The sequence below is a fragment of the Sorex araneus genome, chromosome 11 (assembly GCF_027595985.1).
Source record: "Sorex araneus isolate mSorAra2 chromosome 11, mSorAra2.pri, whole genome shotgun sequence".
Classification (NCBI taxonomy): domain Eukaryota; kingdom Metazoa; phylum Chordata; class Mammalia; order Eulipotyphla; family Soricidae; genus Sorex; species Sorex araneus.
The window spans coordinates 55,544,732-55,564,109 of NC_073312.1; the positions used below are offsets into that span (position 1 = coordinate 55,544,732).

Here is a 19,378-nt window from a genome sequence, read left to right on the forward strand (position 1 = left end):
GTAATAAAGAATACATACAATGCATTTTTTTCATATAGCAGTAGATACTAAGCTAGAAATTATTGATTTAATTTTAAATTTAAAATATGCTGCTCACTGGTAGAACTTTACAAGAAAACACCTAACCCTATCAAAAAATGGAGAGAAGAAATGACCAAAACTTCCTCAAAGAAGAAATACAAATTGTCAGACACATATGAAAAATACATCATTAATCATCAGGGACGTGCAAATCACAGCACTGATGAGATATCATCTCATAGCACATCAAAAAGAACAAGATCAACCAATGCTAGAACAGATATGATTGAAGAAGGGACTTTTTTTCACTGTTGTTGGGAATGCCATGGGTTCAGCCTTCTTGGAAAACAATATAGGCATTCCTCAAAAAGTATGAAATTGAGCTCCCATTTGACCTAACAATACCACTTCTCAAAAAGTATGAAATTGAGTTCACATTTGACCCAACAATACCACTTCTGGTAATATACCCAGGGTGTTCAAAAACACACAGCAGGAAGACCATCTGCATTTCTATGTTCATTACAGCAAGTACACAATAGCCAGAATCTGGAAACAACCTGAGTGCCTGAGAACAGACATATGAATAAAGAAATTATGATATATCTACACAATGGAATATTATACAGATATTAGAAAAAATGAAGTTATGAAATTTGTCTATGAATGGATAGAATTGGAGAGTATTATGCTGAGTGAAATGAGTCACAAGGATACGGACAGATAAAAAATGACTGCATTCATCCGTGGAATATAAAAAAAAAACAGTATGAAACTAATATCCAAGGCCAGGGAAAATGGGCCAGGAGGACTGGTCAATGGAGGGTCAATGGCGTGGGAGATGGATGATAGTTAAGATAGAGGAGGATCATTTATGGAAATACTAGTTCACAATGACCACTCTGGACAAGAACTTAGTGCTGAAAAAAGGTGAAGGGATATAGATAAAAACCTTTCAGCATCTATATCACAAACCATAATGCCTAAAATGAGAGAGAGAGAAAGGAGAGAGATAAAGAAAGGAGAGATGCCTGCCATAAAGGCAGGCTGCGGAGGGGAGTGGTTGGAGGGGTGGGAGGGAAACTGGGGACACTGGTGCTGAAAAATTACACTGGTGGAATGATGGGTGTTGTAACATTGTATAACTGAAACACAATCATAAACAATTTTGTTATACTCCATCTCATGATAATTCAACTGTGTATTTTTTTGGGGGGTCACACCCTGGGATGCTGGGAATCGAACCCAGGTCAGCCACGTACAAGGCAAATGCCTTACCCTCTGTGCTATTGCTCCAGCCCTCTCAACTGTGTATTTTTGGAACTGTTCATCTCATGGGCTAGAGGACTGGTCAATGGTGCGTCATGGTGTGGGAGATGGAAGGTAGTAAGATAGAGGAGGGTTGGGGCTGCAGCAATAATACAGCGGGTAGGGTGTTTGCCTTGTAAACCGACATGGGTTCAATCCTCAGCATCTCATATGTTCCCCCGAGCACCACCAGGAGTAATTACTGTATGCAGAACCAAGAGTAACCTTGAACATCACTGATTTGACCCAAAAAGCAAAAAGGAGATAGTGGAAGGTCCATTATGACAATGTATCTCATGGTGATTCAATGAATTCTATATCTATATCTATATTCATATCTATATCTATAGATATCACTGTATCACTGTATAACTGTCATCCCATTGCTCATTGATTTGCTCGAGCAGGCACCAGTAACGTCTCCATTGTGAGACTTCTTACTGTTTTTTGGCATATTGAATATGCCACGGTAGCTTGCCAGACTCTGCCATGCAGGTGAGATATTCTCGGTAGCTTGCTGGGCTCTCTGAGAGGGACAAAGGAATTGAACTCAGGTCGACTGCGTGGAAGGCAAACACCCTACCCGATGTAGTATTGTTCCAGCCAATATATATATATTTTTTAATTTGTTGATATATATTATATATGCATATATAATGTGCTTCTAACTGATGAATAAAACAAATAATTGAGGATAAAGACATTTTAAAACATTCACAATAGTCTCAGTTAAAGCAGATTGTGTTAATTGCCAGAAAACGAACCACTAAAAGAGAATAAAGTAGATGTATTCAATAAGAGTCTGAGGAAAAAAGTAGGATTTGGTAATAGATAGGGCAGTACGAGTAAATGTGTCAAAAGAATGCGTCAAAAACAACTCACTTCCAAGCTTTAGTAGTAGAACTACAAGGAGGGCACTTTCCTTGCACATGACCAACTTGGTTTGATACCCTGCATCCCATATGGTGGGATGAGAACAGCCAGGACTAATTCCTGAGTGTAGAGCCATGAGTAATCCATGAGCACTGATGGTTATGACCCCCAAATTAATACAATTTTTTAAGTGACCCCCCCAGTTGGGGCTGGAGAGATAGCACAGGGGTAGAGCATTTGCTTTGTACACGGCTGACCTGGGTTTAATTCCCAGCATCCCATATGGTCCCCTGAGCACCACCAGGGCTAATTCCTGAGTGCAGAGCCAGGAGTTACCGCTGTGCATTGCCAGGTGTGACCCAAAAGAAAGCAAAAAATAAATAAACAGTGACCCCCCAACTTTAGTATCTAAGTGGAAAATATTATAACTTTTTGTTGTTGTTTGTTTGTTAGGGTTTTTTTTTGTGGGGGAGGGGGCAGCAGGGAGAGATATACCTGGTGCTGCTCAGAGCTCATTCCTGGTTCTTGCTCATGGCAACTCCTAGAAGTGCTCAGGGACCATATGTAGGATGGAGATTTGAACCTGGATCAGCAGCATTCAAAATAAGCACCTTATTCCCTGTACTATAACTCCAGCCTGAAGGTGTTGTTCTTTTTTTAGTTGAGGAGCACCATTCATTTGGACAAAATGACGATACTTTAACTAAACTTCCAGTCTCTTTAGCACACTACTTGCTGTACAATCTGTCTAGTTCCTAAATTTCAAAATCTGTGAAAGTTTACAAGTTGAGTAACTTATAAAATTGAAGATAGTGAGTGTTTACTGAACTAATTTTATACTCAGAACAAATTTGTGAAGATGCTATTCAACTTTGAATACTGAGAGTAAAGCTATTTGTCCAAAATCAAATGTGCAACTAACTGGCAGAAGGAAACACTACTAACTGTCCAGTTCAAGAGCGCTAAATTAAAATTAGATTCTCTAAATTAAAATTAAATTGGCTCTAAATTAGATTGTCCACTTTATTTATTTATTTATTTATTATTATTTTTTTTCATTATTCATGGCTTTATTGAACAATCTCAAGCTGGAAATCACATCAATGACTATCAACAGGTTAATGGATCAATATGGCCACGATTGAATGGTACATAGCAATGAAAAATAATGTACTCCTGGTATATGGTATATGATACAGTATGTATTAATTCCAAAGTAGTTATGTAGGGCTAAAGGAGCCAAGGAACTTAGAAAAAATAGTATATACTGCATGATTTCTTTTTTTTTTTTTAAATTTTTATTAAATCACCATGTGGAAAGTTACAAAGTTCTCAGGTTTATATGTCAGTTATACAATATTCAAACACCCATCCCTTTACCAGTGCCCAAATTCCACCACCTGAAACCCCAGTTTACCCCCCGCCCCCACCCCCTACCCCCTACTGTATAACTAATGAATTTCACTTCATTTTTTCTTTACCTTGATTACATTCCATAATTCAACACAAAACTCACTATAGTTGACATAACTCTCTCTCTCTCTCTTTTTTTTCTCTTTTTCCTTTTCCATTTTTTTTTTTAATTTTTCCCCCTCATCCCCCTTCCTGCGCCTCATAGTATGGTGTACTCCACGCCACGTTGGCCAGCGTGGGGCTTTTGCTTAGCTCATAGTCCAGAGGTGGCTGTTACATTAAGAACCTTCAATATTTCAACAAAAACTTACTGTTATTATTTGGAGTTTCCCCCCCAAGTCTGACCTGTTCAAATGGAACCCTTTCACATTGATGACAATTATAAATGTTAAGTCGCGCGGACGCTGCCGCGTCCGCGCGGTTTTGGATTTCTGTATAAAGTCCTGGGAAAATTCTGCCAGAAATTACATATTTCCTCCGTTAGCCGGCGTGGGGCAAAGGCTTAATTCACAGTCTCCATACATGGGTGCAAGCACTTGCTGGAACCCCAATTCCTAAAGCTGTCTCTGGTTCCCGCTTATTCCACATCCACCGGCTCTGCAGGGGCATGGGCGCCCGGGCCGAAAACCCGGCCGGCCGGATCCGAGCACGGGCCCGACTAGATTGTCCACTTTATGATGTATAAACTTTCTAGTGTTTGACTTATTACTTAGAAATTTTCAAAATTCTCAATAAAAAATCAAGCTGTGAACAAGAAAGATTTTTATATTTTATTTTATAATTTCTAGTCCAATAATGAATGAGTTACCTCATTGCAAAACCTAAGAGTAATATACCAATAATATACCAGTTAAATTCCTTTTTCTAAAACTATATGGTGTTACAATGGGTTCTTTGGCAGTACAGAGAGTACCAGAAGAAAAGACTGTGGGAAAAAAAAATATTTTGTGTATGACAGTTAAATTAATAATCAAAACTAATTATATTTTCTCTTTTCCTTAACCCTATAAGTTAGATGCAGTCTGCAGCTAAAAAAAGGTTAGCCAAAGCCTTTCAGTGGAGAGATGTGACAAGTCCTTCTCAAGGAGAACTCAATTATATTCTTTTGGCTTTTTGGGGTTAAGACAGAAACTTAAAGTATTGCCAGCATAATATGTGAGAAAATATTGTAATTATTGTTTTTCAAAGGACACTCAATTTGAACTTGTTAGCAAAATATAGTATGAAAAAAGTAGCATTCAAACTATGCAAAGGAAGAAAAACTGCTATAATCTGGATCACACTTTAAAACTGGAAAGAGAGTATCATCAACAGGATAGCCAATGTTTTTTAAAAATGAAAATAAAAAGGAAAGTATCAGAAGACCCTCTCTACAATCTGAAATTCAGTTATAATCCTGAATTTAGCATGCAATAAAGTAAATAAAAAGGTTCAATAAAATCCTGAGTTTAGTATTCACCTTTCTTGTTAAGCTAGGAAGTCAGTAATTACCATATGTTTCATCAAAGGCAAATGCTTTGTCTCTTTAAAAGATTATTTTAATGTAATTTTTTCATCTATTGAAAGTGATCCACCTGTTCAACTGAATATAAATAGGAACATACCCTGGGGAAGGTGGAAAAGAAGCTAAACATAATTATCTTTATGTTGGGGTTTCTTCCTCTGGGCATAGCTTGGCTTATACTGAAAAATAAAAATTTATTCCTTTCTTCTAAGTAGCTGCAATTATTTTATTTTAGTTAGCAATACAGTTGTCAATCAGTCTATTGCAGCATTCTATTGCTGAACATAAGCAAGGAAAATGAAATGTTGATAAATAATACATTTTTAAAAATTCAGATGCTGAATAATCATTTGTATGAATGCAGATGAAGGCAGAAGAAACAAAGTTTGACTTGGTCACCAGCTTGAAAATTAACTTTTTGTGGGGCCCTTCACAATATAGTGGATTCCAAATGAGACACAATATATGATTGAATAAGAATTTATATAACTGTCTTCTATATTTGAGAAAGAAAATGTATTAGTCAATATCTTGGGATATATTCAAAGTGCTTGTCAAAAATCTACTTGTCAATATCTTGGAATATGTTCAAAGTGCTTGTCAAAAATCTACTTGTCAACTGGATTTACAAGCAGTAGGAGAAGTCTGTAGGGAAGGAAGGAAGAAAGAAGTGGACTAGAAGTAACATAAGGACAATGGCCGATTCTTAGGCACTTTGATGAGGTGAAGTAAGTTAGTAGGTGCAGTAAGTTAGTACGTCAAAACGATAAATACTAGCACATTGTAACCATTTTGTCTAATCTGTCATGGACCAAATTTTTAAAATTAGGACTAGAGAGGTAGTACAGAAATTAAGCTACTTATATTTTATATACGGACCTTGGTTTAAACTACTGGCATTACATACAGTGTCCCAAGCATTGTCAGGGTCACTCTGGATCACAGCACCAGAGGAACTTCCCTGAGCACTGCTAGTCATGGTGCAAACCACAACCTTCCCATGCAAAATTTATAAAGTAAAATCAAATTTCCATGTGAAATGCAACTTTTAATGGCATCTTAGTGATCAGAATATTATAGGTATTTAATTTTAAGAGACAGGACTGTACATAAAGGTAACAGTTATAAATATGGACATAGATGAAATAGTAGAACCCTAAAGATTTACTTTGGGAGATTATTTTAATGAAGTAAGTGAGGAAAAAAAATCTTAGAACATGGATCCTGTCAGATGTAGACAGAAAGCCAGAGAAGTTTTCTTTAATATGTAAAGTTAAAAGTTTTACATAGATTAAAAATGGAGAAATGCTTTTAAATTATGAAAAGTTTCATTGTATGTATAATTTTATGTGGTTTGAGTGGTATTGAGAAAGAAGCTAGAAAAATATCACTGTATCACTGTATCACTGTCATCCCGTTGTTCATCGACTTGCTTGAGCGGGCACCAGTGACGTCTCCATTGTGAGACTTGCTGTTATTGTTTTTAGCATATCCAATACACCATGGGAAGCTTGCCAGGCTCTGCTATTTGGGCTGGATACTCTCAGTAGCTTGCCAGGATCTCTGAGAGGGACAGAGGAATCAAACCCGGGTCGGCCATGCACAAGGCAAACACTGTACCCACTGTGCTATTGCTCCATCTATCTATCTATCTATCTATCTATCTATCTATCTATCTATCTATCTATCTATCTATCTATCTATCTATCTATCTAATATGTAGATATATATATGTATATTTTATAAGAATATAGTAAGGTCATTGGAGAGAGTCCAAAATATTTTGGGAAAAATTGAACTTGAGCAAAATAAAATTCATAAAACTAAAAATCATGAGAAATTGATGATGATTTAGAAAACTGAGCATGGGAGGATTTATGAAAACAAGTGTCTTAATGTTGAAGACAAAATATATTAGTACCTGCAGAGAACATGATAAGGACTTAGAAGCAGAAATCTGAAAAAGCCCCAGTAACATACCCCAAATAATCTTGAGTATGATAAGATCTAGAAGAAAGAAAATTTAACAAGAACCTAAGCATTTATGAGTAGGGGCCCCTAAATATATATGATAAAATAACCAGACTTAAAGAGCTTGACCATCAAAAATGCCTAACCCAGGAGTAGACACTCTCCCTCTGTCTTTGCTAAGTGACTTCCACCGGAGGCACTGATTGGGTATGGATAAAAGAAGGGTCCATGCAGGGCATTGCTTCAGACAGCAGAGAGAGCAGCATGAACAGCTACTCTAGACTCTTTGGTTGCCATCTGCTGGCGAGAATGGGGCCTGGGGAAGTGTCTCCATATCCAAGAAAAAATATCAACTCTGAACAAAGGAAAATCAGAGTGTTTGGATCTTTTTCACTCCTCTGAGTAAAGACTAGCTCGATTTTTCTAAGTGACTATGTTTAAATTTTATTTCACCTCTGTCTAACTGACTGATCTTTTCCCATTCCACACAGTGCTCAGGAATTTCTGCAATTTCACAGCCTTTACTTAATTATTTAGCCAGTGGAGATTAAAAACTGGGAAATCTCAGAGAGACAAATCTCTCTCTTCCAGGTCCCTAGAATACTATAATGTAGGTGAAGCCCAGATTACATAGCCATGTAAATTTAAATCAACTACAGCTGTTAATAAAATTAATGAATAAATGACAATGAATAATTATCATAATCTGTCAATTGATCTAAGGACCAAAATGTCCTTTGAGATATTTGTGAATGATACTGAGGTCAATTATGAGAGTGGAATCATTGCATACTATTTTATCTGGAGTATTTCTGCCAAGAGTTGAGCAGATTGTGTATAGAACAAAGGGGAAGAATTACAGAAAGTTGGAGGATACTGTAGTAAGGAATTATTATAGTATAGAAAGACATTGAATACTTAGTAGACCACATATGAAAGTGATGGGAAGGAGTGGATTTGAAAGAGACAATATTGTTTAAGGTGTTTAACAGGTAAAGCCAAATAGCTAAGTTACCTACCCAAGGCTTTTAGGAAAGAGCAATGTCACAAAATGAGATAAAGGATTCAGATAATTATTTATTTGCTTACATAAAGCGTCATGACATTGAAAATGATCCGATTGTATTAATAACATTATATTATCCAAAACTCTTCTGGAGCATTCTTATTATCTTCATTTCTAAGTACTTTATTTTATATCAAGTTACTCATTAATTAAATAAACTAAATGATTTTGCTAGTTTTTCATAAAAAGTCAGGTTTGATAAAAAGTTAATGGCAGTTTCGGGACTGGGACACATCCGAGACGCGGGGGGAGGGGCACTGGAGTGGGGCGGCGCCAGCCCAAACTCCAAGTGGTTCTGGCCACCGGAAGTCACACCCTCGACCCACCCTCAGCGCCATCTTGCCACATTCAACAGAGAAGCGGCCAGGCATTCTGGTGAGCAATGCGGCCCTGAAAATGCTCCGGACCCGAATTGGGGCCAGCAACACCAGGGGGCTGGACGGAGGAGGTGCAGCCTGCACACCTTCTCCAGATGGAGCCCTGGTGACACTGAGCAGCAACTAACACGACTCCAGGATTCGGGACTGGGACACATTCAAGCCGCGCGGCCGCTAACGTGGCCATGCAACCTTTTCTAAAACCTGAAAACATACAATCTTTTAATGGAAAACTAATTATCAAATGCTTCCTTAGTAGGGCTATCTTGTTTGGGGGTACAACTCCCACAACAATAGTGAGTTTTGTGTTGAAATATGGAACGTAATCAAGGTGAAGAGAAAATGAAGTGAAATTCATCAGTTATACAGTTGGGGTGGGGGACGGGGGGTATACTGGGGATTTTGGTGGTGGAATATGGGCACTGGTAAAGGGATGGTGTTTGAATACGGTATAACTGAGACATAAACCTGAGAACTTTGTAACTTTCCACATGGTGATAAAATAAAAAAATAAATTAATGGCAGTGAGGCATAAGAACCTAGTTCATCAGCCTTAAAAAGCATTTACAGAAGACCCAACAACCAAACTGAATTTTGGTTGGTGTTATTTTTTTATTTGGATGGGATAAAACAGTTCTTACATATTCTTTTCTTTTTTTTACTTTTCTTTTTTTGTTTTTTTTGGGTCATACTTAGTGATGCTCAGGGGTTATTCCTGGGTTTGTACTTGGGAATCACTTCTGGCAGTGTTCAGGGTACCATATAGGATGCTGGAAATTGAACCCGGGTTTTCTGCATGCAAGGCAAACACCCCACCAGCTGAACTATGGCTCCATCCCAGTACTTAGATATTCTGAGCTGCCTGGTGCACCTATCCTATACTAATAGCATACTTAGTTAATTTTAAGCCTTGATTCCAATAAGAAGTCCATTGTTAAAGGGGAGGGGGTCTACCATACAATAGTTCAAAACCACTAAGCTGAAGTTTTGCCTTCTAAGCTATTCTATATCTGAGAAAGGCTGTAGGCAAGAGGGACTTCCAAACTCAGAAGTTTCTTGGCCTACCTTTTCCAATATTTTACAGATGTGAATAATTTCTCTACTTTTCCCAATGATTAGGGGTGCCAGGCTTCAAGGAGCTGATTGTTTTTCAGGCAGAGACTAAATCTTGGTAACTTAGAAGTGAAAGAAGCACCATTGTCACTTTACAGTGACCTGTTTAAGCCAAATCTAGGCACTATTTCCTTCTATTTCCTTAGGTAATACTTGAGACATTTCTATGCCTTTCTCAGTGCAGGAGTGAAAAGCTTCTACTCGTCGGGTGAAGGTGTCAATAACCAATAAATATTTATATCCTGAGTAGGTATTTGTATGAAGTGATGCTGCCAGTTCTCCCCTGGGTAGGCTTCTCAATGCTGAACAGGTGGTACTGGGAAAGGGGGTTCAGGATTCCCCTAGGTTTACTAACAACACACAACACAGGTCTGAATTACTTCTCTTACTGTTCTATTTTTTCCCTTCCTGCAGAAGATACATTTTACCAATACCATTAAAGCATCTCTTCCTAAGCAAGCGACCTTATATAATCCTTTAACTATTTTCCACTGCATTGGTCTAGGAAAACGTATTTTCCCTTCTTTAATAAAAATACTCATTAGCATCCTTTTGAACCTTGTTGCAGTGCCCATTGTTCCTTTCCTTCAGAGTATTCTGATTTTGGGGCTGGTGTGATAGCACAGTGGGTAGGGTGTTTGCCTTGCACGTGACCATCCCGGGTTCGATTCCCAGCATCCCATATGGTCCCCTGACCACTGCCAGGAGTAATTCCTGAGTACAGAACTAGGAGTAACCCCTGAGCAGCGCTGGGTGTGACCCCCAAAAAGCAAAAACAAAAACAATAACAGAGTATTCTGGTTTAATAAAAACTGTCTCTGGATGGAGTATAAGTCCCATTATTTAACAAAAATTAAGGGCAGCGTTTTTATCTATGGCTTCCACTTGGCAATTTCCCTTAATTATCTCACCATCTCCATTTCTGATCAATTACTGCTCAAATAGAAGGGACCTATTCAAGTTATCTTAAGTACTCCCATGGCTATAAGACTTAATGGAGTTTCTAGTGGGTTCATCTCTCTTGGGAAACAAAAAAAAAATCAGCAACATCTGAATCATCTAGCGACTGTACCCAAACAGTATATCAAACTACTGATGTGAACTCATTGAGGACCTGAAAATTCTCTTTAAGAGAACCCAATACTGAAAATTAAGTTACATGTCTGTAAGCTTCATACATTTCTTTACAGATGGTTAGTAAAAGCAGAAACTGCACATTGTTTTATCAGCATGCAAAAAATAAAAGGAACAGAAACTATGGCCTTAGTTCCTTTCCTTCCTTGAGCCAGGAAAACTTTTCACCTCTAGGGTCTAAGTTATTTAAAAGTTGTCTAATTTGTAACCATTCTCAGCTTGAAGAAGTTACAGAACAGACTTTCATCTACATAACCTTAATTATTTAGGAGCAAGAAATCTCTCCAGTTGGGAGGAGACTAGGGCAAATATATGGGGTGAGGGCTGGTAATGAGATTTTGGGAAATAGTAAAATTTAAGAAAAAAATGCCAAGCCCTGAAGTAGCCCAAGTGCATGAAAACCACATCTCTTGATATACAAAACCTGAGCTCTTTTGTTTTGTACAGAAACTACAAAAAAACCCTGTAAAACTACAAAAAAAGTACAAAAAAATCTGCTGTAATTTCCCTCTAAATTATAATTCTACTCCCTTTATTTCTTGACCTCTGGAAGGTTTTCTTTTTTTTTAATAACTACTCTATTTTCTATATGGTAGGGATAATATAATTAATTATGATGCTACAGCTAATATTATTTAAATATAAAACTAGAGAAATATAAAAATGTACAATAGTCTATCTTCATAATCTGCATAGTTCAGGGAATGCATATGAAATACAGCATCTTAAAGGCAAGGCAAGATCAACATTATAAATGGATACATATGGGAAATTAACTTTTGTAGCCTGCAAATGCCAGAAATAAGCTACTGATTCTCAAAGGCAAGAAAAATTTTAGATACTATTCCAGAACATAATTGCTATTGATTTTTTAGTTACACTTTCTAGTTCCCAGCTGACAGATTTTCTATATAATCTTACTTTTATTTCCAATTATGTTATTATAGAGATGAGAATCAGGTCTAATTAAATAACAACATGACAGTAATTGATGTTTCTTTATCTGTATAAACTATAAATTTCATCCCAATAAAGGAGTTAAGAGAGTGCTTCAGTTAAAAAAAAGTAGTTCTTTTTGTCTATCAATTGACTAGAAAGAAATTCTAATAAACTTGCATGTTCTCACCCAAACCTACTTATCTCTAGGCCTTATTATTTTTATCATCAAATATTTATTAAGCATCTAATATATTTATCATCTAATATCTTCCAGGAACTTTGTATTCAAATGCTAGGCTACTGAGCAACAAAAATTGTGCCCTGAAGACAGACAGGTAAAAAAAATGAATTTCATCAATAAAACAAACTCCCTAAACAAAATAAGATAAAAGTGCGGTAACAGTTTCAAATCCTTTTCCTCTCACACTACCACATATATACACATCAAAGTATAGTTACACCTGGGATACATTTTTAAGGGAATTTCCAGTGCCCAACATATTTCATTCTAGTAAATAAAATGGGGATAGCATTGAATTATTTATGATCAATATTAAAAGTGACATTGTGCAATGGTACTAAAGCATCTCCCAAATAACTACTTACTGCATTTGAATGTCTGCTATGTGCTATCAATACAAAAGCATACAATACAGTCAGTCACTGATTGTCACTGTCACTATCATCCCGCTGTTCATCGATTTGTTTGAGTGAGCACCAGTAACCTCTCCATTGTGAGACTTGTTGTTCTTGTTTATTGCATATCATATTGAATACACCACATGAAGCTTGCCAGGCTCTGCCGTGGGGGTGAGGTACTCTTAGTAGCTTGCCAGGCTCTCCAAGAGGGGCAGAGGAATCAAACTTGGATTGGCTGTGTGCAAGGCAAACACCCTACCCACTTTGCTATCGCTCCAGCCCAGTCACTGATTATAGTGTGACAAAAAAAAAATCTCAATTCAGATTGCCATAAATGTTGTAACTATGAGAGAAGATAGATTATAGCAAAAGAATATATGATTGTATGCAACCATATAATATATTATTTTAATTAATAGATTCATCAATCTTATTGCATATTCATGCAATAAGATTTTTTGTGGCCAAGGGTAATTTAGTCATATTTTATAATAATTCAAAATAATTAGAAGTTTTAAACTGCATGTCTAATATTTGAAACTTATACTTTGAATATTCAGTAATATTCGATTAAATCTACCAACTTTTAATATGATTACAAGTCAAATATCTTTGCTCCAGTTAATTCTTTTTAGATAGAGGTATGTCTATATAGGTTTATTTTTATTTTAAAGCAAATAAAAAATTAAAACTGTTTAACTTAAATTATCCCATTTTATAGTTTGAAATTTTCATTTCCTTCTTTCTCTTTTATTTTTCTCTCTCTTTCTCTCCTGTCTTTGTCTCTCTCTTTCTCTCTTTCTCTCCTCTCTTTCTCTCTCTCCTCGCTTTCTCTCTCTTTCTCTCTCTTTCTCTTTCTCTCTTTCTCTCTCTCCTTCCTTCCTTCCCCCTCCCTCCCTCTTTCTCTCCCTCTCTCTTTCTCTCTCTCTCTTTCTCTCTTTCTCCCTTTCTCTTTCTCTCTCCCTCTTTCTTTCTTTCTTTCTTTCTTTCTTTCTTTCTTTCTTTCTTTCTTTCTTTCTTTCTTTCTTTCTTTCTTTCTTTCTTTCTTTCTTTCTTTCTTTCTTTCTTTCTTTCTTTCTTTCTTTCTTTCTTTCTTTCTTTCTTTCTTTCTTTCTTTCTTTCTTTCTTTCTTTCTTTCTTTCTTTCTTTCTTTCTTTCTTTCTTTCTTTCTTTCTCTTTTTCTCTCTTTCTCTCTTTCTTTCTTCTGTGCTTTCTGGGTCATACCTGGAGATGCTCTGTATTCAGGAATTATCTTGGCAGCGCTCTGGGGACAGAGGATTAAACTCAGTCAGCCCCCTTGCCTAATCCCTCCCCCCTCACCCCCACTGTACTATTGCTTGGGGTTACTGAAATTTTCATTTCTTAAGCAAGTTCTGGACCAATATATAATGCCAGTGGCAATAACTATTTTTATTATACCCTTATGCTTTATGGATAGTTACCTGTATGACACTGTCCCCAGCTTTCATATCTGTGTAGACATAGACATCATAAGATATTTCAGGGAAGGTTGGAGTATTATCATTGGCATCCATGACCCGGATATTAACAATAACTGGCTCACTTTCTTGTACTCCATCAAATGCTGTTATCTTTGGGAGGCAGAAAAAAACAAGCTTTAAATAGATTGAACAGAAGTCATGCAAACAGAAACAATAGAAAATTGATTCTGGCCATATAAGAAGTTTCCTGTGGGTCAAGTATATAGGTCAAAGAGACAGAACACATGAATGGCATGAATTGGGCTTCAGTTCATTTCTGTCCACCACATGGTGTCCCAAGCACTACCAGATGTATCCCTAGTGATGCCCAGCAACACTTACGAGGTTCAAAAGAGTTTTGTACATGTAATTTACAGATTTCAAAGGTACTAAATATTTGTGGATGAACAGTAATAATAAAATTTAATATGCACAGATAGTCACAGTTCTTCAATGTTCTAAGAAATAGTGAGGATTCCTAATTATTTTTAAAGTACTCAGTTCATGTAACTTTTAAATAATTTTTTAAAAGCTACCTTAGAAATTAAAGTAAGTCAAAAGCATTTCTTAATTTTAGGTACTACTATCCAACTTTCAAAAGTGTTAGAAAAGTATTCCATATTTTTGCTTATTTTGTGTTCATTGAACAGTTATTTATAGAGTCACGATGCTTAAGAACTTAGAGAAGAAGTTTCCCTACAGAGGTAATAGCCTCTGTTAGAAATTTAAAAAGTGACTATTTTTTGGGGGGATGCCACATGAACTGGTGCTCAGGGCTTACTGCTAGCAGTACTAAGAGGACCATATATAGAGCTCAGGATTAAACTCAGGTTGATTTTCTGCACAGTGAGTGCTCTGCCCACTATTCTTCAGCCATACAAAATTGTAACCTTTAAAGAAATCATTAAGTTTAGAGAAATGTCTAAATTACATTATTAACATTTTACTATCTGAAAAATAAAATCAATGCCACAAACATTCTTATTTTGCATGACTTCTAGATTAATCCTGTATCTAAGATTTAACTGTTGCACACAGTTTTCTGATTCAAGATTATCCTCTGTTGATACTTCTCAAATTATATTAAATATATTACATCAAATATTTTCTGTTCTATCATAAATATGTCTTTTTTTTCTAGCTCATGATAAGTCTTTGCAATCACATTAGTATGTTTGTTTTTCTTTTTCCATTTTATCAGCACCTCTATCTAGGATTTCTAGTACTAGTACTACAATTTCCCAGTTGTAGTATTACAATCGGGCTAGATACTGCATTGTTGTAGAAAGCTGCCCTTTAGAAACATCCTTGTGTGTACTTCATACCAGCCGCACACCACTCTGACACTGATAAGAAGAAAAATGTCTATCACTGTATCACGGTATCACTGTCATCGCATTGCTCATCGATTTGCTCGAGGAGGCACCAGTAACATCTCCTTTGTGAAACTTGTTGTAACTGTTTTTGGCATATTGAATACGCCATAGCTTACCAGGCTCTGCCATGCAGGAAACTTTCAGTAGATTGCCGGGCTCTCCGAGAAGGATGGAGGGATCAAACCTGGGTCGCTGGCGTGCAAGGCAAATGCCCTACCCGCTGTGCTATCGGTATTCAAAATTTGGGGGGATAGGGAGTGTAATGGGAACCATTCCCGGCTGAGAACAACTATAATAGTCTAGTTGTGGATTCTAGTTTATAAAACAACTCATTTAAGTCAGTCATTAATGAATGAAAAATAAAATTCATATTTTATTTTTTCATTATGAGTATTATTTTATTTCTATATCTTTTTATATAGAAAACCATATAAACATAAGCAGAACAAGAAGAAATGTGAAGAATTTTCATCATTGATATTCTTTATGATATTACTTGAAAGTTTTACAGGTTAGTCTCAAATCATAGACCTTTAAACTTTTAATAATAGATAAATAAGCAGGTAGGTAAAAAAGTAGAGTTGGATAAAATATTTTTACCGAAAAGGTGTAAGTTTGCTGTTCTTCCCTGTCCACTGGTTGAAGTAAGGTGAGGTAGCGAGTGATACCAGTCTGTGTGACAGTGAAGACTGAAGTGTAATCATTCAAAAAGAGGTGAAGCTCTGGGTCTTTGGTCTTTAAAAAAGAAACAAGTCATTAATTGAAATATTGAATTATAAGGAAATATACACTCAATGCCCATAAGTGATTTTCATTATAAAATTTGCATAACTGTATTAAAAAATTTTAAATTTAACACTGTAGCACTGTCATCCCATTGCTCATCGATTTTCTCAAGTGGGCACCAGTAACGTCTCCATTATGAGACTTGTTGTAACTGTTTGGGGCATATTGAATACATCACGAGGAGCTTGCCAGGTTCTGCCATGCGGCTGGGATACTCTTGGTAGCTTGCTCGGCTCTCTGAAAGGGATGAAGGATTCGAACCCAGGTTAGCCATGTGCAAGGCAAATGCCCTACCCGCTGTGCTATAAATAAAATAAGGATTTGAATATTTACTCATAATTAAACAAAAATTTCCAAATACAATGGCTGTTATTGGGGAAAATTGGATAATCAGAAAATGATCTGATTAAGTAAATGTAAATTGATTACTTAAATTTAATGCATTCTAGGATTCACAGGGATTCAGAAATAAAAATAAATTGAAGAATGCCAATTTTGAGATGTTTAGGCAAATTGTCACTAAAAATGAATAAATATATTTATGAAGGTCATAGTTTTAGATATGATATATTATGAATATAAATGAAAACATAATATTCTGTCCTAATATTGCAATAGGGACAGTAAATCTTTTGCAGTCTTTTAGTAAATAAATTATTTATTCATGGTCTCAATATAAGGTATTATAACTTAACTCTGTAGTACGTATTAATTGTCTACCAAAAGTATGACAGATTATTCTATGCATTTTCTTCTGGAAGGGCAAATCAATACTGAAAGACATTCATAGCAAATAAAAATTCAATATACACATAAAAATTAATGCAAACTTAAGCATTAAATTGCATCATGAAAGATTTTAAGATTTAAATATGATAGTTTATAAGATTTGAAACAAATTTTTATTTTCATGTTAATCTGATTATAATAGCACACACAAGAGTATATGCATCCTTACACACACAAACACACACAGAAATATGTATATGCTTATACACATATATGCTATGTAACACTAAGATACATGTATTTACCTATTTATGTAAATGTGCATATACATATTGTGTGCATATTTTTATGACAAAGCATAACACAAAAATGACAAACATATAAACTCATCTGCCAATTTGAATCCATAGACAATAATTTCTGAAGATAACTTATTCAAACGATTTCAGACAAAAGTTTAGAATATTTCTGTAAGATTCTGGTGATGGATTGATAATGTTTGTCAAGAACTAAAAATATTAATGAATTTTATTTTATTTCATAAGTAATATTATATACTTAGTACTTTAATGGTATGATACAATGTAATTATATTTGAATTCTTCCTGTATGTATAATTATAGTAGTAATAGATCTCTTTATAAATGATCATGAGTAAGGTCCTACTGTTTTACTTATGGATTCATTTTGTTTGGGGGCCACACCCATTGGTGCTCAGGGATTACTCCTGACTTTGCCCTTGGGAAGCACACCTGGAGGTGCTTAGCAGGCAGTATGGGATACCAGTATTGAACCTGGATAGGACACATGCAATACATGAGCTCCATCAACTGTACTAACACTCCGCCCCCTGTACTTCTTGTTTTAGTGGAATAAAAAATAATAAGGAAATCAACCACAGCAATTAGCATAAAAGCAAACACAATATAGCACCTATACCTACAGGAACTCCACCAGGTGGAACCTATATGAAAATTAAACATTAAATACAAAATGTAAATACAAATGAGCACAAACATACATGTGGCATAAAATATAAGCTAGGTTAAAAATACAATTATACATTTAAACAAACAAAATTTTCCAAGGTATTTCCCCCCTAATATTCTGTCACACCATAACATACATACTGTAGAGAAACAATGTTAATAAAACATATCAAAATGCTACACCATTATCAGAAACACCATATCACTGTATCACTGTCATCCCTTTGTTGATCAATTCATTCAAGCAGGCACCAGTAATGCCTCCATTGTGAGACTTGTTACTGTTTTTGGCATATCAAATACGCCATGGATAGCTTGCCAGGCTCTGCTGTGCTGGCGGGATAATCTTGGTAGCTTGCTGGGCGCTCCGAGAGGGACAGAATACTATATTTCAAGAATAATTTTTTAAATAATAATACTCAGAGATGTGAATTCACATGGAATTATAAGTGAGGCATTTCCCTCTTACAAACTAAGTGCATAACTTCTGCTGAGTATTGTCTCCTGTTCTTTTTTCTATTAATGTATTCAATCTTTTGTGAGTCTCTTTTGTAAGTGTAAGGTCATCACTCAAAACATGATGACCTTACATACGACCCATAAATTTTATATTTTACCTGTTTTGCTTATGTCCTGGGCTATTTTAAAACTTTAAGAAAATTGCATCTGAAAAATAAATTAGTGTAATTCTTATGTGTGCATACATATATATCTCTATATTTTTATAAAAAAGAGAAAATTAGTAAAAATATTTTGTTTTTTAGAGCACGGTGATGCATAATATTTCTCTGACTCAAAATCTACATTGCAAACCATAAATAAAATTCTTACCAACCCTGATAATATTTCTTAAAATTTTGTATTGTCTTTTTATTGAATTTTATGAAGCACAACATAATTTTAGGACAAAAAATATTCATGTATGACCTCTTCTTAGAGTTTGCCTTCTGGCATGGCAGTTTTGTTTTTCTTTCCTTGTGTGGGAAAAGAGTGTTTAGGTACTAACTGGTGATGCTAAGGGACTATTTCTGACTTTGGAGTGCTCAGGAGTGACCTTTGGTGACTTTGGGGGATGATATGATGTGCTGGGATCCAACAGAGAGTTGGCAAGCATCTGATTATTCCCACTATTTCACCAGACCAAGCATTGTTATTCTTAAGGTGACTGAAAACCAACTCCTGCAGAAATGTCTTTTTCATGCTCGATGCTTAACCTTCCTGCTGGTAACATCTAGTTAAAGTCTGGTCACACTTTCAGTACACTATAACCACATGTAGCTTGTGGTACTCTATTAGACAAAATGACTACTGGACATTTTTATCACCACAGATATTACTATCAGACAACATTGTAAAGAGAGAGCAATTGCTAAAGTGGGACTTTTCACCTTACAAGTGAAAGATATCAAATGCAAAATGTGTTTTAAAATGTATTGGGGAAAACTATACAATAGGTCACAGAATCCAAAGACAATTTCTAGGGAATAGAAACTAAACAGCACTTTCCTCTCTGTCAGGCTTCATTCCCACCCCAGTATAATGCACTTTCTCCTCCATGTCAGCACCTTGGCAACAATAGTTTCCAATTAATTTTCTCTTCTTTAATATGACACTGAAGCTTCCAGCTACATTTTTTTTCTCTTTCAATTCCTGTGAGAG

The 19,378-nt window shown here is 35.8% G+C and overlaps 1 protein-coding gene across 1 annotated transcript in view; it reads right to left on the reverse strand.

Annotated features, from left to right (window-relative positions):
• Positions 1-19,378, reverse strand: part of PCDH15 (protocadherin related 15) — a 1,456,321-nt gene that overhangs the window by 289,289 nt on the left and 1,147,654 nt on the right. The window contains exons 14-15 of the mRNA XM_055118856.1: positions 15,816-15,950; positions 13,801-13,950 (exon numbers count right to left, since the gene is read on the reverse strand). Coding sequence (XP_054974831.1) covers positions 13,801-13,950; positions 15,816-15,950 — 285 coding nt within the window. The remainder of the gene's footprint in view (positions 1-13,800; positions 13,951-15,815; positions 15,951-19,378) is intronic.